We start from the raw sequence: 26747 nt of genomic DNA on the forward strand, positions 1-26747 counted from the left end.
GTAGATATGTGGGGTGTGTTAGAACGAGCCGTTTTAGGGGGGCGTGGCAGAGTCTTAACTTTGATAAAGAATATCTCTTTGGTTTTGAGGCTTAGTCTTCAGGGATCTTATCTATGCACAATCAGCTTGTAACACTCCAAAGAGAAAGGAAAACTTGAAATCGCATCATATGACCCCTTTAACATTTTGCCACATCCCTTTTCTTAAAAAATAGCTTAAAGGCTGAAATGTGAGGTTTCAGTTTTTGGTCAAAACTTTATATGAACATGAAGTACATGCGAGTAGATAACATGCTATGCTCTAAGTCACCCAACCAACATCTTTTGTTCATTCAAAATTCATCCATCAGTGTTAATGTTATTATTTTAAAGTTTATGCAAACACAGAGTGCATGGCGCTGCTAATTTTATTTGTTGGTTTGGTGAATGATTTCATTGTGTGTATCAGTACTTGATTTTTGGTGACTGAACATTTTTACCACACATTTACACAATACCGTAACGATTCTGATAATCCTTTGGCGATCATTTTGATCACTATAATTGAGTTTCATAACGTTTCAGCTCTACCCATATTGCTTACCCCAAGAAAGTAAATTAATGTTCATACACTTGTTAGTCAACTAGAAAAAAAAATTGCTAGAGAATTTTGCTAAATATACTACATAATCATTATATATTTACTTAACCTTTTAGTGAAGTTTTATTTAATGCATGTTTGAATAAATTTATCATGAAAATAGGTTATTACAGTCACAATTAAAACGTTTATTTTTCAACTACAAATTAAAGTAGAAACATAATTATATCTTTATATATAAAAACAGCCTTATATGCAATTAAAATGTTTGTAAACAACTCTTTTTGATGGTTGATTATTATATCTAAAAAGCTGTTAAATTTGATGGTTTGGGCTTGTTAGTTTTAACCTTTAAAGTAATGTACCAACTGTACAGTTTACAGCTTTAGTTAAAAGAGATTTTTTTTTAATTAATGTTGACATACCTGGACTGAAACTCTTTGGTGCACAGTGAGTGTGTGATGTTCTCAATGGAGTCACACAGACAGTGTGTGTAATCATACGTTGGGTATATGCACCTGTGCACAGGACATAAGAAAGAATGGCATAACGATAATAAACAAAGATCACATCACGTGAGCGAAATAAAGTGTCTTACCAAGTGTCTCCTGTCCTGTGGTGTGGCGTGTATTTGATCCGGTACGCCACAGGGTCCATTTTTCCATCTTCCATCACCATCTTCATTCTGAGAGTGACTTCTCCCTCTGCAAACATGCCCTTTCTCATCCTGTCAAACAAAAGCAAAGATTCTTCCACGGGTCGCTCTCTCCAGGGGGAGGGAGGGACGTTGTGACCCTTGAGTTCCTCTCCACGCTGGTGGCACACGTACGCATGACCCCTGACACACAAACAAAAAGGAATCATTAGTCTATCATATAAACCACATTCAGATCCAGCACACATTAATGTCACCGCTCTGGTAATTTCACTGCTCTAAAAACAACAAGGCAACACAGCATAACACCAAGTCAATTCAACTTCAAGGATATCGATCTATCCAGTTAGGAAGCATAAGTGATTGTGAATCAGTAGCCACGTTTACATGGACACTTTTTGTTTTAATCAGAAAGAAATCATTCCGACTGATAAATCCAAAAACAGCGTTTGCACTGCCGGTCAAAATTTGGGATCAGTTTTTTAAAGTTTTTTTTAATGGAGTCACTTATGCTCATCAAGGCTGTGTTTATTTGATCAAAAACAGAAAAAAAACAGCAATACTGAGAAATATAAATATTATTGCAATTTCTAATATTGGTTTCCTTTTTTAATATACTTTAAATTATTATTTATTTCTGTGACGCACTACTAGAATTTTCAGCATCATTACTCCAGTCTTCAGTGTCACATGATCCTTCAGAAATCATTCTAATATGCTGATTTTTTATCAGTGTTGAAACTGTTGTGCTGCTTGATATTTTTTTGAAACCTGGGATACTCTTTTCTTGGATTAGTAAAGAGTTAAAAAAAACTGCATTTATTCAAAATAGAAATATTCTCTAACAATTTCTGAAGGATCATATGACACTGAAGACTGGAGTAATCATGCTGAAAATTCAGCTTTGCTTCACAGGAATAAATTATATTTTAAAGTATATAAAAAAAAAAGAAAACTGTTATTTTAAATGGCAATAATATTTCACAAAATTATTATTTTTCTGTATTTTTGATCAAATAAATGCAGCTTTGATTAGCATAAACAGCTTTTAAAAAATCTTACTGATCTTTTGAACGGCACTGTACATTAACGGTAAATATAGTGATTGGTTTATGTGCATGTTTATTTCACATGCTTCAAATCAGATTTAATCTTTTGACGTGCACACTGCACACATATACTGAATTTCCCGCTGTTTTCACATACTTTCGCATCCTCCTTTATATTATCTTTTAAAGTAAAAGTTTACCAAGTTCATTACTATGAAAGAAAGTCTAAAAAAATCATGCAAAGCCCTGAGGCGTCAGATTTGTAATCCCACCTGCGAATGAGATCAACAGCAAGATCGTAGAGAAGCTGGAAGTGATCAGAGGCGTGTGTGACAGCGTATGGTTTGTACCCTGAGTGAGAGAGAAGAACAAACAAGCAAACATCCATGTGTGAAGAATGCTCTTTAATGGAAAAGTTTGCATTTGAAACACTGTAATATTTGTCATCCAATACAAAGCCCTTTCTTTTTCCTTTTAAATATTGTTCTAAAATGTTTAAATGCATAATGCATTGGAAGCACATACTGCTGTAAAGGGTGGTACAGCAGGCATTAAGTTTCTGCTCTTCATGTTTGAGTGAATCAGCTGTAAACGGCAATCAGGTTTAGCCTGACTGCTCAAGCAAGTCAGATCTTAATACTCACCAAGCCACTCCACCATTTCTTTGATGGCAGTAAAGTACTTCTCCTCCTCTTTCTCTGGGTTTGTGTCGTCATACCGCAGGAAACAGATGCCATTATTGGCCTTCAAACAGACACATGTCAGAAAGGAATTTATTTGTTAGACATGGTTCATATGAGTGAGTCTGTGTGTGTGTGTGTACCTTGGCAAAACCAAAATTGAAATTGATTGCTTTGGCATGACCAATATGCAGAATCCCATTAGGCTCAGGGGGAAAACGGGAGCGGACCTACAAAGAAGTGGAGGAAAAGCGGGTTTCGGATTTAAACAAAATATATCCACCCAGTGGTTATTTTAAAATCCCCTTTCTCAAATCAGGCTGTTCTGAGATTCCTGTCAGAATGACGTAGTTCTGCACTAGCGTCTTACCTTAGACCTGCCCACTCACAGAGTGAGCTGTCATCAGTCCGCCATTGTGTCAAATCCGGTGCAGGGGAAGACAAGATGTCTCTGATTAAGCGATTGAGGTGTTTTGTTGTTGGATGTAAGAATGAATATAGCAGTTGTCATTTACTCCCGACATCTGAGCCGCTGAAGATGCAGAGGATTAACGTTACTTTCGTTTCTGAACGGATTGGGATCCCGATCTGCCTAAATGCGTTTATGTTCGCGCGAATCATTCTTACTACAGAAGAAGTGAGTATAAGGTTTTTTTATGAATCTTTGCAAATCGCCTTTCCTAATAATGTGCTAGTTAGCCAGTTTCGCAGCTAAAGTTTATAGACTCATGAAAACAGCTCCTTCACCCAACAAGAGAGGGGCGGGGTCAGCAGAGCTCATTAGCATTTAAAGCAACATGGACTAGAATGGCTTGCTCAAAACAGAGCTGATTTTGACAGGGTAAAAAATTGTGTTTTTTACACTACCATTGAGAAATTTTAACCAAAGTATGTTACAGACTTTTCATTAAGACCCTAAAGAGTCATATCAACTTGTGGAAAATGGGCATCCGATGACCCCTTTAATAATTATGTTTCTACTCTAATTAGGTGTTGAATTATAAACATTTAAACAGTGACTGTAATAAAAACCATGTTTTCATGACAGATTTACTCAAACATTAACTATATTGAATAACGAATGGAACAGGCTAAATAAAAATATAATTGCAATAATTGAAATTTCAGTATCAGCCGAAAATTTTCGGTTGTTGAAATATCAGCATATCACCACAAAAAAAATAAACTATTTATCTTCTTAATCTTTCATCAGAATGTAATAACCTCCGCCACCTCTGATGAAACCTAGGCCATGCAGGATAAGTATAATGTTAACCAAAAGACTTTTAAGCATCATTTAGTAAACTTGCATGCAGGTCATACCTGTCCTCCAGTCTCTTCCAAGTGCTTCTTCAGCAAATTCATGGTGTTGGACGTTACAACATATCCCTCGGTCTTGTAATTCTCCCCTAAAGAGAGAGAACAATAAACCACATGATTTCCTTTTAGTCAATTTTCTCCTGATGGTGCATTGTACAGAACTGTGCATACAGTGGTTCTGTTTCAAACTCTAGGAAGCTGCCAATGATCAACAAGTCAACAGTCTCACCTGGCTTATGGAACTTGAGCGCCTCTCCTCTCAGCTGCTCCATCAGTGATTTCCCCTCTGTGTTCGCTTCACCTACAAAGAGAAAATAGATTTTATGAAGAAAAAGTTTGGGTTCCAGGTTGCTTCTGTCCCTCTATTTTTAATCAAATATTAAGTCATCGCAAAATGAATCCATATAAATGGAGTGGTTTAAAGGGGTCATATGACGTTGCTAAAAAGAACATTATTTTGTGTATTTGGTATAATGAAATGTGTTTATGCGGTTTAAGGTTAAAAAAACACATTATTTTCCACATACTGTACATTATTGTTTCTCCTCTATGCCCCGCCTTTCTGAAACCCGTCGATTTTTACAAAGCCCATCGTTCTGAAAAGCAGCCTGTGATAAGAGAAAAAAACATTTCACAGCAGCATGGCTCACATAGCAACAAAAGAAATGTGTTACTCGTTTTAAACCAGCATGCTGCAGGTGCCAGCGGTGTGGCCAAAACTCGCCCTGTTCTGTGCATGCCTCAGAAGGAACAACTGTTAAACCCGTTTTTGTTGTTCTTGCCCGACAACAACAACTCAATCTGGCATGAAACATATGCATGGTATGGAGGTTAGATGCCCACAGTAACGTATCTACCCCGTGGGACATAATTTAGCATACACAAATTGTGATGTCATTCATATTAAAAGGTTAATAGATGGTTAATTAATGCATTACAATTTAACTAAACCTGTTAGATTTTAGTTAACTAAATCTACTGAATCTAATTTATTCGACTAAAACTAGACTAAAACCAAAACAACTGAGATGATTAAAATATGACTAAAACTAAATGGCATTTTATTCAAAAGACTATGACTAAAACTAAATCAAACTTTGCTGTCAAAAGTAACACACACAGAAAGCACCTGGAGAACAGTGTGATTAGTTCTGTCTCAGATTAAAGCGTTTTTTAATATCAACTGCACATTAGTACATTACTTCACAACTAACTGCTACATCAAAGCTTATAAAGGCATTAAGACAAATTACTTTGGAAGTCTAAAACCAGGAATAAGACTTGCAATCAAGGACTGCAGTGATGCAGCAGTTTTGGTACAACATAACCTGCCTATATACTGCTACATCATTGTGGAAAATGTTATGAGAGATTTCATTTTGTTGTGGTTTGCAACAGATCCTCACCAGCACTGTTTCAGTAGAAAAGGGGTTATGTGTGTGCCACAAGAAAATAGAGACAGTAAAAATATACCTTGGGCTTTTTCTCCAGATCTGCCTCAGTTTTTGGACCCAGAAAGTGCAGCACCTGAGAAACAATGCAAAGTTTCAGTGCTCATACACACAATGATACACAATGATTTGGACTGATTTGAGCAAGGTAGTAAAACTGTCACACAAACCTGCATATCCACTTCATTCTTGACCATCTTCCCATCAGCCCATTTGAGAGCAGTCCTGGCCTCACCTGAAGAGCACAAACCGAAACTGTTCCTCAGCAGCACCACACATGACTGTATTCACACACATATGATATGCTGCCTCACCCATGAGTATCCCCATGTTAAAGCGATATCTCTCTGCCAACAGCTGATCTTTGTGCTTCCTGATAATCAATTCAACCTGTGGGATTATTAAATTATTAATATGTCAATGACAGATTAGAACTCATGAAGCGCTAATTGAAAACTTCTTTAACGGTTCTTTTAATTCTTTCAAATAAATAATAGACAACTACATAAATGATTCTGGTCACACTTGGGATTAGGGTCCAATTCTCACTCTTAACTAACCATTAACTAACTATACTTTTGCCTCAATATACTCCTAATTACTGTTTATTAATACTAAGTAAAGTAGTTGTTGGCAATTAAGTTGGGTAGGATTCAGAATTGGGTAGGATTAAGGATTTAGAATAAGGTCTTGCGGAATAAGACATTAATATGTGCTTTTTAAGTAATAATAAACAGCCAATATCCCAGTAATATTCATGCAAATAACCAACTAGTTAATAGTTAGAATTGGACACTACAGTGTTACCAATATTCTGATTAACTCACCATTTCAAGTAAGAAGGTTACATAAAAAAGCATGCATTTTAAGGTTAGACTTTAAATTTTGATGTTAAATCCACTATTGTATTGTATTGTATATAAATATTGTCTATACACAGTATTAAGCTCAATTACATAAGAAGTAACTGTAATTAAATTACAGAAGAAATAAGAGTAATCCCTTACTTTACTTTTTCAAGGGAAAAGTAATTAAATGACTTAGTAACTAGTTACACCCACTGCCATTTCAATCCTTGGCCACTATATAAACAATTAAAAATAAATATGAGAACAAAGACACATCATTCAGATGAACCTGGTGTTTCTCATTATCATCATAAACTTTTGATTAAAAAAAGCTTTTGGTGAAACACTGGAGCAGACAGCAAAGGAAAAGCAGTCAACAAATGTCCAGCATACATAGGAACTTTGTAAAAGCATCTCAGTTCTCATCTAAAAAAGCCATTACATTCTGAAATTAGTAATAATAAAAATAAGTAGAAGAGTTCAGTTTTTGATTGCCATATTTTATCTCCTGCACGTCTGCACTTCAAAAAACCTTACCGCATCCTCTATCTGCTCAGGTGTGACCATCACTCCCACGCCACAGGCAGCCTCAAACTCAAGTCGATCCAGATTCTTCTGAGGGTGGCTTTTTATAAAGTCCAACGCCGCTGAGAAAAATATCAGAAATAAAAATGTCAGCAAGAGGTGAGATGCAAATTATTGAAGCCCTCTAAACCATGACAAAGGGTGCCGCTAATGAGCACTAACATCATATGGTGGTTAATTTATTAGTGCTGATAGATACAGATATTTCTGACAATCTAATCTTCTTTTATAAAGTTTTCTCTTCACATTTATGTTTGTGTTTTCTTTTCATTATGATTACTGTGTAAATACATTCACTTTGCATTGAAAAGTCACACAATCACAGCTGAATTTAACTGGCTTATACTTATGTGAGGGGTGCCCTTATTGTAAAACCTCTTAATCTAATTGATAACAGTAAGAACAAGAACTAGGATTAATTTTTATACTAATTAAGGCGTCTTTTTACTTTTCTCTTTCACGTTCCTTTTATATTATTTTCTTCAATTAAGTGCTGTTTGTTTTCTTGCAATAAAAATAATATTACCGTCATTTAAAAACATTAACAGTTTTATTAGAAATGCACAAAACATATGCATAATTTTGATAATCGTCAAATAAAATACATTTAATTTAAAAAGTGTAACTAATTTTACTGATTCTACATATAGAACACAAAACATTATTGGAGGAAAAAACCCAGAGTGACAGAAGAGTAAAGACAATCAGATACCTGACAGCTGCAGTTCTGAAGTTATTTTTCGTGTAATGATATATTCTGTGAGGAAAGACAGTCGATTCAAGTCTTTGAGTCGTGTCACCATATTATACAGCAGAGTGCCTGCAGTCTTATCAATGCTAGCGGACCCCAGCAGCCCTTGAGCCTGAAAAATAAACAGTAACATCAGCAATAATATTACAAGTCTTTTCCAAATACTTCTTGTAAATGTAACGAGTAAAGAAACTGTCACGTAAGTTCTCTAGAGGCTGGTGAGGTTGGCAGCTATGTACCTGGTCGATAGCCTTCTTGAGTGTTGATGAGAGTGCTTCATTTTTCAATGTTTCCTTAGCTTTCTGCTCACTAAGGCCAATTGACATGAAGATAGACACCGCGTCCGCCATTTCTCTTCCTGCACACACGCCGGTTTACCCTTGCGCCAGCCCCGCAGGAGCACAGCCCTCAGCAAGCGTGCATTCGGATTGGAACGAACCATGATTCTCCAATCAGATTTGTGCATCCTTCCACCAATAATCGGTGCGCTTCTGTTGACACACAGTTGCATCAGTCGAGCATTGCCACGTGAAGTGCAACAAATTGTTAATAAATAAATATCTTTAAATGTTTTGAACTAAATTATGTAAAGGACCTCTAGGACAGTTTAGCCTCGCTGATGTAACGTTAAGTGTACAGATCAAGACCACAGTGGAAAAAGACTGGAAGTCGCCCAGGGATCCGTGAACGTTTTAGGACATTTAGAAAAAACCTTAGCAGCCCAGACGTTCTCTCTAATGGTTCTCTCTAATGATCTATTTAAATAGTTAATTGTCATATTTTAATTATTTACTGTTTATTTCTTTTCTGTGGACTCTAAAAATGTTAATGTTTTATATATGTGTGTGTGTTTGTGTGTACCTGTTTTTCTATTCTGGTGGGGACTTTACTTTTACTTTACTTTTAGTCATTTAGCAGACGCTTTTATCCAAAGCGACTTACAAATAAACTTAAAAAGACTTAAACCTGAATACACACAGACTCATGGGGACTCGTGTCACGGTGGGGACCTAAATTGAGGTCCCCACGGGTAAACAAGCTAATAAATCACACAGAATTAAGTTTTTTGAAAATCAAAAAATGCAGAAAGTTTCCTGTGAGAGGTAGGTTTAGGGGTAGGGTTGGTGTAGGGCAATAGAATATACGGTCTGTACAGTAGAAAAACCATTACGCCCAGGGTTTGAAATTAACACCCGCCAACCCGCCAAATGCACTGCGGTCAGGCCAGCCTCCACTTTGAAAAACACGGTCATTCTAGCCCCCACGTTGTTTTGTGCGCGCATATACTAGGCGTTACGGTAATAGCTTATAAAACTCAGATCAAGGGAAAGCGTTCAAGCTCTCATGCGTTCTCTCTCGCCCTCTCTCTCTCTCTCTCTCCCCCCTCTCATGCGTTATGTCTCTCGCCTTCTCTCTCTCTCTCGCTCTCCTCTCATGCGTTATGCCTCTCGCCCTCTCTCTCTCTCGCTCTACTCTCATGCGTTATGTCTCTCGTCCTCTCTCTCTCTCTCTCTCCTCTCATGCGTTATGTCTCTCGCTCTCTCTCTCTCTCGCCCTCTGTTCTGCCTGTGAATTTGGATAGCTCTAAAATGGAAACTCCCTTTTTCCACAGACTAATTTCAATTCAGATTACTAGTCCAGTACCCCAGGGTGTCCCTCAGCCAGTTTCAGGACGATCTGATTTTGCATTACAAAATAAAAGCCCTCCAAACATTCATATATGACCAGTTTTGTCTTTGATTTTGAATAGCTCTAAAAAAGGAAACTCCCTGTTTCCACAGAACAATTTCTATTCAGATTGAGAGTCCAGTACCCCAGGGTGTCCTGGGGGAACCCTGGAAATAGGAAATAGAAAAAATAGAAATAGAAATAGAAATAGAAAAAAATCTATTCAGATTGACAGTCCACTACCCCAGGGTGTCACTCGGCCAGTTTCAGGACGATCTGATGTTGCATTACAAAATAAAAGCCCTCCAAAAACTCATTCTACCTGTTCTGCCTGTGCATTTGGATAGCTCTAAAAAGGAATCTCCCTGTTTCCACAGAACAATTTCAATTCAGATTGACAGTCCAGTACCCCAGGGTGTCACTCAGTCAGTTTCAGGACGATCTGATGTTGCATTACATAATAAAAGCCCTCCAAAAACTCATTCTACCTGTTCTGCCTGTGAATTTGAATGGCTCTAAAAAGGAAACTCCCTGTTTCCACAGACTAATTTCAATTCAGATTAATAGTCCAGTACACCAGGGTGTCACTCAGTCAGTTTCAGGACGATCTGATGTTGAATTACATAAATTTTTATGAAGAGTTCATTTGCAAAAAACAGATTACTCATAATAACAAAATAATCAAAATAACAGATAATTTTCAAAAGTCATGTTTTTCATTGTGCATTCCAATTAATATCAATCAAACTGCAGTTGGGTTATTTTGATTAGGTTAAAATATTATATTATTATAACTAAAAAAACAGCTAACTAACACAATGAAAACATGATCACATCATAAAAAACATTTTTGAAAATTAAAAAAAAAACGGAGTTGTCTTTTTGCAAATTAACTCTTTTTCAAATAAACTATTGTTTCATAGTCCTTAGTATTAAGAATAGATTTTAAATTGATCAAATCTATTCTTAATACTAAGGCCTATGAAACAATAAAAGCATGTATTACATTTTTACACCGAACTGGACTTTATGTTAGGATATAATCCACTAAGAGGAGTTCTTCAAGTAAACTGAGGAGGGCAGCAATACGCCTTTGATGTGTCTGGTCGTCTGCCGCTGATCTCAGAAGAAGAAGAAGCAGCAGAAGCAGGATGGACTGTACAAACTATGTAGGCTACGATTTCAATTTGTTTATTGTGAAATAACTCAAACATATGTTTTTTTCTGTCCTCTGATAAGCATCGTTCAGGGCTGCTGTTCCCAAAAGCTTTAATGCTTTCTTATGATACTTTTGGGAAACGCAGCCCTGTTTGAATGCACTGTCAGCAGTGAGTGAACGCTCTCTTTGATTGATTGGTTCTGTCTTGCAACATTTGTGTGTGTTCAGATGAGCAGGAAAATAGTTATATCCCACACAGTTACTTGCGAACAAAGGTTATTCGTCCAATTCAATGCATTTGTACACATTATTATTTTAAATAAACAAAATCACTGGTAAATAAAACCCACCTTAGTATCGATATTTTTTTTTTGTGAATCGATACTTTCGATACTCGCATCAGTATCGCTATATCGATACTTAGGATCGATACGCCCATCCCTAGCCGTCATTTACTAGACGGTTCGATTTGTATCTCAGATGCCAATCCTTGGCATTATTAGAGCAAATTCCAATATGAAATAATAAAACATCTTGTATATAAAAACAAACAAACTGCGATTTGAATGCACCTTGAAGGAGGATTTCTCTTTTTGAGTCGTCGAGCGTCCCTTGGAAGAATGTGCATTAAGTTACACATTAGCTAGCAACAACGCAATGGATTACAAAACACTTTTGTACATGCACGAAGATATATTACGTATACTGGCATAGTCTGTCTCATTTGTGTCTCTTTGTAAGCTACAGACCTTATTCATTTGAACTTTTCTTATGTGCAAGCCATAGATTTGTGTGTTTTCATAGCATGCATTTTAATCTGTTTTAGTTAATTTTATTATTTCCTTTAATGTATTTTTGTTATCACAGTAGCTGACTTGAATTGTCCTGGTGGTGTAAGGAACAGAGCTACATAATGTCCCTGCATGCTCTGCTCTCTGCGGGTTGTAAGGCATGGCGGTCACTGTCATGTCCCCGGTCAGAGCTTCGGCTGGATCTCACTCTGGGATGTGGACAGACTTTCCGGTAAACTATACTGTTTCATTGCTGTCTTCAACAGAAACTTTTCTTATAGGGGTTGCATTTTATGTTTTTGTTGCATTTTATTAATTCCCTGATGTCCTTTTATAATTTTAGTCATTATTTCTTACTCCAAAGTCAATCAGAATTTAAATTGGACACCTCTCTGGGCCTCAGAATGAAACGGGCTGTTTTCGATACTGTACCTTTAAGATGTCTGTGTGTAAATGACTGGTCCACCTCCTCACATGTGATATAATTAACAACACCCCCACCAAGCTACTGATATACTGATATGAAAATATGGGCAGTATTTAAAAAAAAAAAAAAAAACAGTAAGCAGCGTACAATACAGTAGCACCTTGTAATTAGTAAACTAGTATTCCATTCTGAACAAAGCCTTAGAATTAAACAAGCTGTGTTTTTGATAATGCATATGAACTTCTGTGTTTAGTTTTCCATTATACAGTATGACCATATTGCCCATCCTTTTAGATGGCGTGAGACTGGAGATGGTCACTGGACGGGAGTGATGCGAGGAAAAGTGTGGACACTAACTCAAACAGAGGATACGTTATGGTACTATGTTTACAGTCATCAAATAAATCCAGGAACAGAAAACAAACAGAAATGGAAGGTGGAAGAGGAGGAGCAGTTATTGGGGAAGATGTCAAAAAGAAAGACTGACATGAAGCAGGAAGAGGCGGGATTTTGCACAGTGATGTCAGAGCCTGACAGCAAAGAGGAGGAACTTCTGAGGGACTATTTCCAGTTAGGTGTTAAATTAGGGGATCTCTACAGCGACTGGAGCACCGTAGATCCACACTTCAAACATACAGCAGACATCTTCACAGGTACATGTCTCGTGAAAGGAATAGTTCATCCAAAAATGAAAATTTGTTAATAATTTTCTCATGTCATATGATTTTCCACTGAACACAAATGCAGTGTTTGCCTGAATGTTCTTGGTGCTTCCATGCAATTGAAAGCATATATTGCGCTTTCTTATAATGTTGACACCCTTGGTAAGAGTAAAGCATGCTGTAGAAAAAATGTATTTGCCTTTTTCCTCTTTCCTCTTTTAGGCAAAATATTGACTTTAGGTTGACATTAAGTAAAATAATTGAAAAAAAATTACGTTTTCCCCAAATGTTTTATTTCTCGATATATGTGTACAAAGATATATTGGGAACCCCTACAATTAATACTTCATCTAGCCCAGCACTTGACACCCCCTGGTCTCTGTATGTTTTCAAAATCACATGTGTGGGACAATATGTGATTTTCTCCTTTTAAGCTGCACCAGGTGTGATTTTTCTCTCATTAAAAGAAGATTTGCACATATAGAACTGAATAATAATTTTGAAAAATGTAGATCCAATTGAACATACTTTCGAGAAACAGATTAATCATGGCTGAGTGCATATCTACATTACAGTAACATCTGTAACTGAAAATATTCGAGAGGCTGCATTAGCATTGCTAGGTGTCAATATACATCCAAGACACCTAACATATTTGCATGTGCAACATAATCCAAAATATACTGAGTTCACCTTTAACAATGTAGATGAAAGGGTCTTTTGAACAGTGGCCCTTAATACAAAACACCTTTTTTTCTGCATCTGTCTGTTTGAACATCTCAGGAGTGCGTTTGTTGCGTCAAGACCCTGTGGAGTGTCTTTTCTCATTCATCTGTAGCTCGAATAATCACATCTCGCGGATTCAGGGCATGGTCGACAGACTGTGTCAGACACTCGGGACTCTCCTCTGCAAGCTTGATGACGTGGCCTATCATGATTTCCCCCCTCTGCAAGCTCTTACAGGTAGCTAAACTAGCGCTCATAGAACGCAGTAGCTAATCGAACATGTTTAAGTTCAATGCTGCTAATTATCCTTGGCAATTCTACTACTTTTGTATATAATCATACAAAATAAATATGCATTGCATTTTAACATATAGTGATAAGTAATGAAACAAATACACAACAGAGTGATTCAAACATCATAAAAATATGTGAAGGGCTGGTGCATAAGTTCGTCACGTCTCTCCTCTCACACATGCATATTGTTTTATTTAAAGAGAGCTGGTACAACATCCTTAATCTTGTTAAATCTTCTGTGATTTTAGGTTCAAGGTGATACAGTTACAGTGTTTACCAGCCATTGCTTTCTAGTACTAGTTTGGCTGAAGTAAAGCTTTAAAAGAAAATTTAAACCTCTGTATTTTAAAGATAAAGTACACAGTAATATTTAGAATATATCATCTTCTGCTTCTGAAAATGTAGACTATAAAATCTTCTTCTTAACAATCATTTAATCAATTACAAATAACCAGAAACAGGCAAGCCGTTTTATTTCAATTCATAATTACATCATGAAGCTCAGTACAAGTGGTCCATTGAGCCTACAATTGAATATAATGTATATTAAATTAAAATATATTAAATGATAGGTAAAAAATAAAAATGCACTTTGGGAGTCTTGTTTTGTGCCCTATATTTTAAATATCAGCAATATTTTTACCACTTTTAGTAGCATTTTTGCCACAAGCACTGGTCAGTTTTCTGACTTTGGTACTTACTAAATAAAAATAAATGAATACACTTATAAAATATTGAATATTTAAATTTAAATTAGTTCACCCTAAAAAATTTACTCACACTCATGCGTTTCAAATCCATAAGGCTTGTGTTCAACCTTTGTAACACAAATGAAGATATCGTAATGAAATCTGGAAAATGTTTGTCCCTTCATTGGAAGTCCATTCACCCAAAACTTTGCTTGCTTTTTGTGTAAGAACTATGAGATTTTTTCTCACATGTTGTGTACGCACATTTGAGCTTCTGCAAGAACCAATGAGGCTTGTTCTTGAGCGTCATATGTTGTTAATAAAAGCGGAAATTAAATCATATCATTTAGTCTGTTCAACACTATCATGTCTCTCGGAAGACTTGCATTAAACTGCTCAGTATTAAACTGTTTCATATGGATATAGGTTCTTTGTAAGTTATATTCACTTTTTGAAGTGTAAAAGTTTTTATGAGAATGGATATTCAGTGGTGGGACAGATACCTTTAAGATTTCATAAATATTATCTTTGTGTTTAGAAGATAAATTGATTTCTTATGGATTTGGAACATCATGATGACAGTATTTTCATACTTGAGTGAACCATCCCTTTAATTAATTTTATTAATATGAGAAAAAAGAGCATGTTGTGATATGAGAGACATGAAAATGGCACATACATTATATGTAAGAAATGGGTTGCCTGTGATAACAGTTAGTTTTACAGTTTACCATCATTATACAAAAATATTTGGCTGCTGAATAAATGAATTGATGCATCATAATCCAAAATTATAAAAGCACTTAATGTTTAATATTTGAATGTTTGTTTGTATATATGTGACAGATCCTAGTGTGGAGATGCGTTTGCGTGATTTGGGTTTTGGCTACCGTGCTCGTTTCCTGCAGCAGAGCTCACAAATCATTGTGAACTCTCATGACCTTGACTGGCTCCAGTCGCTCCGCAGCGCCCCCTACCTGCAGGCCAGAGATGCACTGAGAGCTCTTCCTGGAGTTGGTCTCAAAGTAATTATTTATTCAGTCTACATTTATGCATAAAAATGTGCAAGTACATGAATGGAACTTCTAAACTCGTAGTTGCAACACAAGTAGCATTCTCAACTGCTGTAAGGTGTGCATTAGCACAAACTGTCGTCTTCTATGGAGGATTTTCTCTTTCAACTTTACAATGCAGTGTGACAACTTTTGTGTTTGTATACTTGCATAGAGTATGCTTTTGGCATATGCCCTTTTACTGCATACTTCCCTTCCCATGAGATATTTTATTTTTATTTTAGACTGTTTATTCTAGCTATTAAATGCATGCGTTTATCATAATTGTCTTACATTTGTGAAATCTATGTTTGCTGGGAATCAGGTGGCTGACTGTGTATGTCTGATGTCACTGGATAAGTTTGAGGCTCTTCCTGTGGACACGCATGTGTGGCAGATTGCCAAACGTGACTACAGCTTTGCTGCTGGGAGCAGCCAGAAGACTTTGACTGATAGAGTCTACAAAGAGATTGGTTAGTACCCAAAAAAGATACCCTGCCCTGGAAACCACCCACAACAGCCTAGCATTTGTGCCTGTGAGTTTTGGACTGTCCTGTGGACACGCATGTGTGGCAGATTGCCAAACGTGACTACAGCTTTGCTGCTGGGAGCAGCCAGAAGACTTTGACTGATAGAGTCTACAAAGAGATTGGTTAGTACCCAAAAAAGATACCCTGCCCTGGAAACCACCCACAACAGCCTAGCATTTGTGCCTGTGAGTTTTGGACTGACACACAAAAAAAAATCGACTTTACTTTTAAAGTAAATGAGATATTTTTGATCCTCTTTTGCAGGTGACTTCTTTAGAAAACTCTGGGGTCCCTATGCAGGCTGGGCACACTCTGTAAGTAATACTGCACATTATTCATCAGATATTATTATTATTAATATTATGATATTTTTTTTATTATTATTATTACAGAATTATTTATTCTTTTTGTCTTTTTTGGGTCTCAGGTACTTTTCTGTGCTGATCTAAAGAGGTTTCAGAAGCTGAAAGAAGAGATTCCTGCACTGAAAGATGAGAAAACAGAGCTGAAGAAAAAGATGAAGGAGAGAAGACATGACGGATGTGAGGAAAAACAGAAAAGAGAAAAAGGCAAAAAGCAACAGAGGACATAAGATCATATGACAGTGTGGCTAACATTCATCACTAGTCAAATGTGGATGAATCCATTTTGAATCTCTACAAAATCTGACAGCTCAATTTTTGGTAATTTCTAAGAAAGGACCCTATTTTTACACTTAAGTGTATTATAAATGTGCTGTTAAACACACTGAAGGGCTTCTTGTTTGTGACAAAGGATAAATTACTTTTATATTATGTAATTTCTTTTTCTTAATTTGTAAAAGTGGTGAAATGGTAGAGTATGAAATACTATTTTCTAAGTAGATTGCAGCAGAGGATCGTTCATTGGCTCATTTGCCATTTCCACTCCTTAATATATTATTTTAATATGTTTTGCTTTTGGATTTACATTTAGACATTATAAAATCACTATTATAACATTTGAATAAATCACTCAAAGTTCAGCACTGTTTTGTGCTTGAGTATGAAGTAGCATAGTTTTCAGAGTCTCATGGGATCTACATGAATCACACAAATGACCTATTTTGAATTCAAAATGGTGATTTTCGGTGAACCGTATAGATCCCTGTTAACAATCTCGTCAGTTTCTCTTGATTGTAAATCAAATGCTCCTACACAAACATACTACGACTTTTCTGAGCAACAGAGACAGTCGGAAATGAATGAATCAAAATAAATGTTGATTGACTTAAGCTTACAAATCTCTGTTTATTCACTTGGCCATTGCTTTTTTCATTTTTCCTTTGTCTTTTTCAGTTCTGCGCCCCAGAATGTTTCCCTCTTCTATTCATTTTGGTCATGTGACTGTGTCTGTAACAGTTCGAGGGGTGAGCGGTTGATACTTACATAATAATAATGTACACTAGGGCTGTGCAATATATCGAAATTATCGAAATATCGCAAATGTACATATCGCAATATGCATATCGCTACAGCTTGCAATATTTGGGGCCATGAACAAAAGACAAAGAGAAAATCACTCACTGCTCTTACCTAAATAACTTTTGTAGTTTAAATAAGAATCGGTGCATATTGAATTCAAAATCGCATATCGCATTTTTCTTCAATATCTTCAATATCGCATTTTTTTCAATATCGCACAGCCCTACACACACACACACACATATATATATATATATATATATATATATATATATATATATATATATGCCTCATTAGTATCTGTTTCTATGGGCCACTATACGTAAGCCATCCACCTTATTGGAATGCTCAAAGCCAGTCCATGAACACTCAAGTTGTGTTAGCTAACGCCTTCATCTTGTTGTATTGTGTTATTTTAGCAAAATCATCTGCTGAAGCCTACTGCAGATATAGATATTCATATATGCGTATAACTATGGTTGCAGATGCACAGTTGATTTGCTCTTGCGTGTTCACAGACTTGTTTTGACCATTTTTAAGCGGGGTTAGATTTTATATGTCTTAAGTGTCCACATTTTACCTTTTTTTTTTTTGTATGTCCTTGATTTCTATTTAGAGATAATTTGACTTTAAATAAGACTCATGATGTGGATTGACAGTGACACTGTATTTTTCACATCAACGCAGACATAACATGTTTGAGGGTGGGAGCCAAACAGACTTTCAGTCCTGAAAATAGCTTTGTCTGATATCTGGTCCTCTGGAAAAACATTTCTATTATGCAAGTTATTTTGACATTGCTTGACATGCTGTAAGCCCCTCAGAGCAAGAACAGTGCATGGGTCACACTTACATAAGCCACTGACTCAATCCAGTCTTTCCTTTTTTAGTGTCACGCTGTTTGTGTCTCTGGGTGAGTGGCCGTGTATTAATAACATGTTAGGGAATGTTCAAGGTATTCATGGTAATTGCAGTGTAGTTTCTCTTTGTATATCATATAGAATCAGATGTACTTGCCAAATAATGAAAGGACATTTTTTTTATTTAACTCTTGTTTAGCATTTTAAATTATATTAAAAAAAATATACATATATATTTTTTTAATAGATTTTTTTTTTGCATGTCCTTATATGTACTTCATCTATACTTTTTTGCATATCCTTATTTGTATATTTGTATAGTTTTATTTTATTGTTGTAGTTTAGTTCTAGGTTAGAATCTTGGAAAACTCATTGATTTTTATTGTGAGTGAGTACACGTTGATCCTCAAATGTGGAATCTGCGTATACATATCTATGTTAATATCTCCCACAGAAAACACTTGCTTAAAACACTTAATTTGTGGTCTTGTTACTATTTTTATGACTATGGCTACGTCACTATGTCGCATTTGCATACTGCCAGCCTACTTTGACCCGCCCTCTTGACCCGTTGGGTAAGACACTGGTGCGACAATACTGCTCATGAAGCCTCAGAGCCAAAACCCAATTATGGTAAGGGGGCGTTACATTTCTCACACACTCTAAGCTGTTGACCAATCACAACAGACTGGGCCACAACTGACCAATTAGAGAAGACTGAGTGTTTTGGAAGGGGGCTTTAAAAAGAAAGGATCTAAAACAGAACATTTCAGGCAGAAGGTGAAAGCAGCAATGTACAATATAAGAATTTTTTTTTAAAAAACTTTTAATTATGTAAATGTATTCTAGCAGCACCTTTCTTTGTTGATGCCAACAATTAATCAAACAATAGCTGTGTATCCTGACTGAATATATTTGCAAGCAACCCATATATTGCTAATATTTGATCATTCTATAATAGTTGTTTTTCCAGTGCCCTATGTTGTCATCATAGCTCTGGATAGTCGCTATAGTGAAGGGTTTGAAACTGTATGTATTCTTGTGTTGATATCAGTCCATCAGCATTGTCAGGACATCTTTTTTCTTTCTTTCTGTGGTTTCAAACTAATTAGTCACATGCAGGGGCGGACTTAGTGATTTGGGGGCCCTAAGCAAATTCCAGGTATGGGGCCCCAACACAATAACTATGTGCTCTTTTAAGCCTAACCCTTATTTTGCTCGCTCGCTCTCATAGTTTATAGTTTATTTATCCCTTCACAACAGTAATTAGCCAACCTCATGCTGTTCTAAAGCCATATTAGGCTACCTTATTTTTTTCGGATCACAAAAGATTTTAAAAAAATGCTTGCACTTGTCAATTTAATAAACTGTAAACTTTTAAAATCTTTTAACAAACATAAAATTCTCATGCAACACATTCCATATCCCAAGTGTTCGCATTTATACCAGTGTGCGGCAGTTCGCGCCGGCGCGCCAAGGAAAAGCACACAAGAGAGTCATTTTGAAACATCAAGATTGACAAAATTATGACTTGAAACACAATACTTTCTTTACTGAGGTAAATATCTCTGTTATGAGACAGTCAGACAGTAATATACAGCCTAGAACGCATGCAAAAAGCACTCCCTCATATAATCACTAAAAGCTGTCACTCACTTCAGCAGGGTTGGGAGGGTTACTTTTAAAATGTATTCCATTACAGTTACAAATTACTTCATTAAAAAAGTATTCAGTAACGTAATCCAAGTACCACAATATAAAAGTAATGTAATCTGATTACTTTTGGATTACTTCAAGTTACATATGTAAATAAGTCAAAAAAGTAATATTTAAGTACTTTTATTTAACTATGACTTTAAAAATAAAAGGGTCGTATGATGTTGCTAAAAAGAACATTATTTGGTGTATTTGGTGTAATGCAATGTGTTTATGCGGTTTAAGGTTCAAAAAACACATTATTTTCCACATACTGTACATTATTGTTGCTCCTCTATGCCCCGGCTTTCGTGGGGACTCTCATGTTAATTTCTACATATTCAGGCTCATTTCCCGCTAGAAAACTTACAACTGCAGTCATGCACACCATGGAATTTTAAAGCACTAACAAACACTAAATTTTAGCTAACATGATGATTTACATGCTAGTCGGTCTCATACCTGCAAATGTTCAAGTTGGTTGAGTAGCCTTTGTTAAAGCAAGAGTCTTCATGCATAAATTACCATGAATGTCAGGGGGAAATAGTAAGGAGATATTTGAATTATTTACTAATAAACTAGTGCTTTCTGAGTCGGTGTCGCAAGGATGAAGTTGTCAATCCTGACTGTCATCTCCTCATTAGACGCGCCTTTAGAGAGAAGTGCATCTTTACGGATTATGATTATGATTATAATGAAAGAGTTTTTGTTTTCGATTTGTTTGATTGCGCTGGCGCCTCCATGTCCTGCAAAGCGCGCTTTAGCTTCCCACTCTCTGCACAAACTATTGGATACAGCGCACATTTAACGTTTAAACATTGTTATATGCTTGAACTGTTTTATATCTATAGATTTTATTTTAGGCGTGATGATTTGAGAAGGCTAAATTGATCAAACATAGGCTCACTGTCTGCCGTTGTTTGCCTGGTCGTTACTTTAAAAAACAAAAACTTGTACCGAACAAAAAATGCTCCAAACGTTTTTCTAAATTAACTTAATAAAAAAACGAAACGAAATATAATCACTCTGCCATTACATACAAAACTGAACTATTTTAATAGCTGAAACAGTAAGCTGTTTTGGGAGAAGGGGAAAAAAGACGGGCTCGGCCGGTAATTCTGATAAGCTGTCGGACACGGCCGGGCTAGGGACTATATTTGAGGCCCGTGCAGGGCTCTACCAGGAACTATGATGAAACAGCGCTAAATATATAGCGTTATGTCAAAATACTAATTTATTTAATTTTAAATTAAACAAATATAATCCTGATAGTATTCCCACTTTTTATCAAATGTAACTGTAATCTGAATACTTTGTTTTTTGATGTAACTGTAACGGATTACAGTTATTAGATTTTTGTATCCTGATTACTTAACGGCGTTACATGTATTCCGTTACTCCCCAACCCTGCACTTCAGTTCATTGCGATCTCACGACGTTCCTTTAATAAGCTCTTTACAAAGCAATACGAATCTCTTATTTACATCGTATCTACACTTTGTTATAATGAGAGGATTTGGGAGCTTGCAGAACTCAGCACTTGACAAACTCGTTTTGAGCGGTGTGTGGATTCTAACTTAAACACTTCTGGTCATTGCATTCAAGAAATCAACAGATATGTCTGTGATTGGCTACATTGCTCAACTCTGCAAATATGTTTCTGCAATATCAGATGGGGCCCCCTGATTCCCCGGGGCCCTAAGCGGCGCTTACTGGTTATTAGTTAAGTCCGCCCCTGGTCACATGACACTTACAGCTCATTGCCTCAAAAACAGCTGTGTCCAGAATTGAGCACCCCTGATTAAAGATTGCAGATCACATATTTACGTCTCCAGTGTACTTCACACAAGGAGTGTAATTTGTGTTATTTAAGTGTAAGTTATTTGAGTCTTTACCTATACATAAGCTTTTGTATTTCTCATTCTGAACCATAACACTTAACTCTGCTTTGTATGTATATGTCAGTTTGTGGTTGACTGTTATTCTGGTGTCAAAAATGAGTTGTCTTTGTTGTCAGCTACATTACTCTCATGTGTAGGCTACCTCACATTATTGAACAAAGCATTGTCTATCCACATAAGATGGCCCCTTCTACAAATTTGTGCTTGTATAATTGTGTGTGTTTGTGGATTGAGCTTCTCAGTGATGATTATGCAACTATATGTGTCTTTGTACCACACACGCTTACTCTCGGTGGCCTAAATCTGTTCTTTCACCCGTCAGGCTGTAAATATCTCTGCTTTTCATTTCACTGAGTCCCCCTTTCTCTTTTGGTGCTCACACATATTAAATTACACAATACAGCTTTCTCCATATTCAAACCATTCACTGTCATGCGCCCAGTAGGACCCACTCTGCATTTACTTTTATAGTTACTATATATATGCATACTGTGATCCAAATGTTTGAAACAACCTTAAAACTTCAAAATTCATTTAAACATGCACATAAACAAAAAGCTGTAGGATATTGAGAAGCAAGTTAATGTTATTATGTAAAATCAAGAAATATTATTAACACTTCACAAGTCAAGTCAGCTTTATTTATATAGTGCTTTATACAATACAGATTGTTTCAAAGCACCTTTACAGTGACAAACAGGGAAATAATGATTCAATGTTCCAAACAAAATTCAATTATGCTGTAAAGCAGCTCTGAAAAGACAATAGTAGACAGTCATTATTCATTTGAAATCAGTTAATTGTTGATTCAGTTCAGTTTAATAACTGTGTAAAGTTGATCAATTATGGAATGAGTTTAATTCATCTAAGAACATGAAGAAAACAGTGATGCCATCAACCAACTCAGTTCAGTTCTCATCCACTAGTGCCATGCAGTCAAGTCAATAATACTGCCAAAACAATAAGGTCTCATTTGTTAATCACTAACAGTAAAAAATCAAAGAGCAGTATGTTTTGACAGCATTCATTAATCTTATTTATTAGGCATTTATTAAGGTGTTCTCTAGGACATTGTCAATCATACTGAATAACATGGATTATCAGGTTTTGTTCATGCTCAAGTGCTAGCATCAACATCACGACCATGCAAGGCATGAACAGAGAGCAATAGCACAGCGCTATTGAATGAATGCATGAATGAATCTGGCAATGCTTGTGTGCAGTGTGATGTCATTACTGCTCACTGGGCAGCCTTGGGGAGAAACATGCAGTCAAACATGTGAGGAACAGACTGAATTTCTGTCTGATGACACAAGGCAAGACAGATGAGATTGCTTTTTTAGAACAGGGGTTTTCAAACCATTCCTGAAGCCTTCCCAGCACTGTCCATTTTGGATGTCTCCCACAGTGCAACAGTGTTTAGCAACAATTAAAAAACCCATCTTCTGAAAGTTATGCATTATTTAGTTGCCCAGTGGAAGGAGCTCCAAGATTGAATATTATATCAATTATATATTATATCATTTTGCCATTATTCCACTATTTGGGGCTTAATTTCTTGTGTATGTGTTCAGGTTAAGTCTTGTATATTTGAATGAAGAAAACCATTTCATTTTATCTGAAGATCAAATTACCCTTGAGTTTCTTATAAGCCTGCTTCTATCAGACAAAACAAATTATCTTCCATATCATGGGCATGATCTGCTATTGGCCGACAGCCCTACCATTTTTTGATATTTCCTGGAATTATAGTTTCTGTTTGGCATGCAGTGGTATTCAAATAAGGAAGCATCACAGTTTTTTTTTTTTTTTTTTTTTTTTAAAATTAAAATTTAAAAACTCAAAGGGCTGAAGAAAGAAAGAAAGTTTTGCGTTATGGAAGGTTTCCACCAGGAAATATATTTGGTGAAGTGGAAAGTAAGCCATTTGTTTATGAGTAAGTAGGCTAAACAAACAAACAATGAATAAATAAATAAATAAAGTTATGCATTATGGAAGGTAAATTTAATTAACCTTGCAGGTCACAATATGCCTGCTTAGCTTTTTTTTTTTTTTTTTTTTGAAAAATGAAAGTGTAAAAATGAAATGTAAAATCATGTTCCAGTTTCACTGATTGTTGACATTCCTTGTACTATCAATAAATCAATAAATAAAAAACAAAACAATACTATTTTGGTTTGCACTTTATTTTACAGTACGTGTACTTACATGTAGTACTTATAATGTACCTACCTAAGAAAGTTTTGGTAATAACATGGGGTAGGGTTAGGTTTAGGTTTAGTACCTTCTTACCTAGTTTTTGTAATTACTATAATAAGTACATAGTATGTACACGAGGAACAGGACTGTAAAATAAAATGTATGTTTACATTAAAAATGTAAGAAATGTTCCTGTTCCTGTTTCCCCTTGTGACTGTGTTCCTGGCCAAATTCTAGACGATAATGAGCATCCCTATGCCCTATTGCCTCTGAAGGGCAGAACCCTTGAAGTGGGTAATTTTGATGGACCAGGGCACTTGTGTCATACAATGCCATACCTTATCTGGTCTCTCTGAACCCCTGCTTTCTGAGAGGCTGCTCTGCTCTGATTGGTCAGATGGCCAAGTCGGTTGTGATTGGTCTTTTGGCACCTTGCATACACTGATATGGACAGTACCAAAATTTTGTTCCACACTTTATCATTACTCAAGGTGGTTAGAAGGACAGACAATCTGCATTCATCAATACAGTTTTAAGGTGGACCCACAGCTGATTAGCAGAAGTATTTCAAGACAATAATGTGAGTTAGCTGCTTAGCAGACTAGTGCACTAGGTCTACACCAGGGGTAGGCAAGTTCGGTCCTAGAGAGTATACAATACAAAACTGTGTTTTGAACACGTGGTATGAAATATATACTTAAATAATGAATCATACTTACAGGTGGGCACAGGTGGGTAGTTTTAACAAAATAATATAAAATGTAACAAAATCCTAATAGGCTATATATTAAAAATAATAAAAATACAAAATATATAAAAGAAAAAAAATAATTTTACAATCTTTTTCTGTACAAATTACAAACATTTTGGTAACATTCTACTAATTAAGTAACTTGAAAACTACATGTCAACTAACTCATTAATTTGCAGCTATATGTCAGCTAACTCTAATATAGCCTATTAGTGGACCATTAGGTTAGGGTTAGTAGAATAAGTTGACATGTCCTCACAAATTTACTTATAATTAGAATATCTAAAGTGGACTATCAAATAAAAAATGTTACCAACATTTTTTAGTCTATTGTGCACACATTTTCCAGTGCTTAAAACATGTTATATGCATCGGTCACATAACTCTTATGTCTAAGATGGACCATGGACCCTGATGTTGGCAGAGCCTAGTCACACTCCTGGCCATAAAGGAGACTGAAAGTAAATGTCCTTGCCAGATTACTGTAATCCTGTTAACCTGCAAAGGATTAACGTCATGCTCCTGATATAATCTGACATGCTTACCCATATGTACAATTATAATCAAAAATATTCAACCCCCTTAGAGACTGTAATAATTTACAAATGTAAGCTTTCCTGTAGATCCAGAATTTTAAAAATAACATATTAAAAGTAATAATGTCAATAATGTAAAAGTTTTGAGTTATACGATTTTTTTGTAATTCAGCTAGTCATCATTTTTAAACCCCTATTCTATATTATATTCTATATTATTGTTATTTTGACTTAATTGTATGGTAGGGTAGAAAATTGTGTTATGGTAAAAGAGCTCTCTGTCAAAACGATTTGTACCAGAAAACTTTGAGGGAGTTGAAGAAAAAGCACAATACCATCAAGGGTAGTAAAATGTTTGATGAGACCAACTCAGAAAACCCTCAGTTTACTTCCAAAATATTTCAATGCAGAGTATAAGACAAACACTAAAAAAGCATGGCCATCATGTTGGGACATCTTGTTGTGTCTACTGTGACAACACTACTCTAGACTGAGGAGAATATAAAATTCCAATTTAAATAAACTAAAATAAATTTGGATACACCTGTGCAGTTCTTGAAGAATGTTTTATGAGAGATGTGACTAAACTGGAACTTATTGGACCCATGGATCAGCGATGTCTGGTACAAAAAAAGGCAAAGCTCATGAGCTGAAGAACACCATCACCACCACGGTCAAACATAGAGGTGAACCAGTCTTGTTAGGGGAATTTGCTGTTGCATAAAGTGGTAATCTTTACTGTATCAAGGACATAATGGATTCTTTAATGTATGAGGCCATTGGCAAAGATTATTAAGCCTTCAGTGCATAGACTAAAGCTTGATGATCACTGGACACTCCAACGGGACAATCATCCCAAATACTGTACATCCAAATATACGCAAGTTTGGTTCAGAGATGGGTCATAAAATGTTCTTGAGTGGCCTGTTCAGTCATCAGATTTAAATCTTATTAAAAATCTTTAGTGGGATTTGACTAAAGCAGTGGCAACATGAAAAACAAAGATCAAAAAGCTTTTTCAAGCAAGGAATGTGTTAAGATCCCAGTAGAGAGGTCTCAGAAACGTATTATAAGCAACGTTTATAAAGAAATAAAAGATTCTCTAAATAAATCAGTAAAAGTGAATTTAATTTTTTTTTCATCAACTTTACTTGCTCAGAACAACTCAAAAGGGTATACTAAACTTTATATAGTAGTTTGGTTTGATTGTTTTCATATAATTTTGTTCACAGTAGCAGAATGTCTTGCAGGTCAAGAGGGTTGAATTATTCTGATTGCAACTGTATGCAAACAAAAACCCCAAATGCACTCATATGTTCATAGTTGCCTTTACAACTGATGATTCAGACTGATCTCATTAGTAGATATTTATATAACATCTACATATGATTAGTTTAAGAAAACTCTCTCTCTCTCTCTCTCTCTCTCTCTCCCTCTCTCTCGCTCT

General features: G+C 35.9%; 2 protein-coding genes across 3 annotated transcripts in view; one reads left to right on the top strand and one right to left on the bottom strand.

Moving 5' to 3' along the window:
* Positions 1–8346, bottom strand: part of LOC107727984 (glutamine--tRNA ligase-like) — a 15672-nt gene extending 7326 nt beyond the window's left edge. Inside the window, exons 1-13 of the mRNA XM_016538035.1 lie at positions 8158–8346; positions 7880–8030; positions 7120–7229; positions 6049–6124; positions 5905–5969; positions 5718–5810; positions 4513–4645; positions 4287–4372; positions 3107–3193; positions 2928–3027; positions 2556–2634; positions 1178–1417; positions 1005–1097 (exon numbers count right to left, since the gene is read on the bottom strand). Coding sequence (XP_016393521.1) covers positions 1005–1097; positions 1178–1417; positions 2556–2634; positions 2928–3027; positions 3107–3193; positions 4287–4372; positions 4513–4645; positions 5718–5810; positions 5905–5969; positions 6049–6124; positions 7120–7229; positions 7880–8030; positions 8158–8268 — 1424 coding nt within the window. The 5' untranslated portion in view covers positions 8269–8346. The remainder of the gene's footprint in view (positions 1–1004; positions 1098–1177; positions 1418–2555; positions 2635–2927; positions 3028–3106; positions 3194–4286; positions 4373–4512; positions 4646–5717; positions 5811–5904; positions 5970–6048; positions 6125–7119; positions 7230–7879; positions 8031–8157) is intronic.
* A 2342-nt stretch (positions 8347–10688) lies between these two features.
* LOC107727988 (N-glycosylase/DNA lyase) lies at positions 10689–17116 on the top strand. Of its 2 annotated transcripts, none has more exons than XM_016538039.1 (8): positions 10689–10755; positions 11613–11768; positions 12258–12616; positions 13409–13588; positions 15181–15359; positions 15712–15859; positions 16181–16230; positions 16344–17116. In XM_016538039.1, exons 2-8 carry the CDS (start codon positions 11659–11661, stop codon positions 16506–16508), a joined length of 1191 nt encoding a protein of 396 aa, XP_016393525.1. In that variant the 5' UTR covers positions 10689–10755; positions 11613–11658; the 3' UTR covers positions 16509–17116. The 2 variants fall into 2 exon arrangements, with proteins under 2 accessions (XP_016393525.1, XP_016393524.1); XM_016538038.1 differs by lacking the exon at positions 10689–10755 and adding an exon at positions 11209–11481.
* The last annotated feature ends 9631 nt before the right edge of the window (positions 17117–26747 follow it).

This window comes from Sinocyclocheilus rhinocerous, unplaced genomic scaffold (assembly GCF_001515625.1).
Source record: "Sinocyclocheilus rhinocerous isolate Xijiao unplaced genomic scaffold, SAMN03320098_v1.1 scaffold1599, whole genome shotgun sequence".
Classification (NCBI taxonomy): domain Eukaryota; kingdom Metazoa; phylum Chordata; class Actinopteri; order Cypriniformes; family Cyprinidae; genus Sinocyclocheilus; species Sinocyclocheilus rhinocerous.

Coding starts and splice junctions, on each gene's coding strand:
- LOC107727988 (XM_016538039.1), top strand. CDS start 11,659: ATGTCCCTGCATGCTCTGCTCTCTGCGGGTTGTAAGGCATGGCGGTCA. Junction 12,617..13,408: donor TACAGCAGACATCTTCACAG/GTACATGTCTCG, acceptor TGAACATCTCAG/GAGTGCGTTTGTTGCGTCAA. Junction 13,589..15,180: donor CCCTCTGCAAGCTCTTACAG/GTAGCTAAACTA, acceptor TATATGTGACAG/ATCCTAGTGTGGAGATGCGT.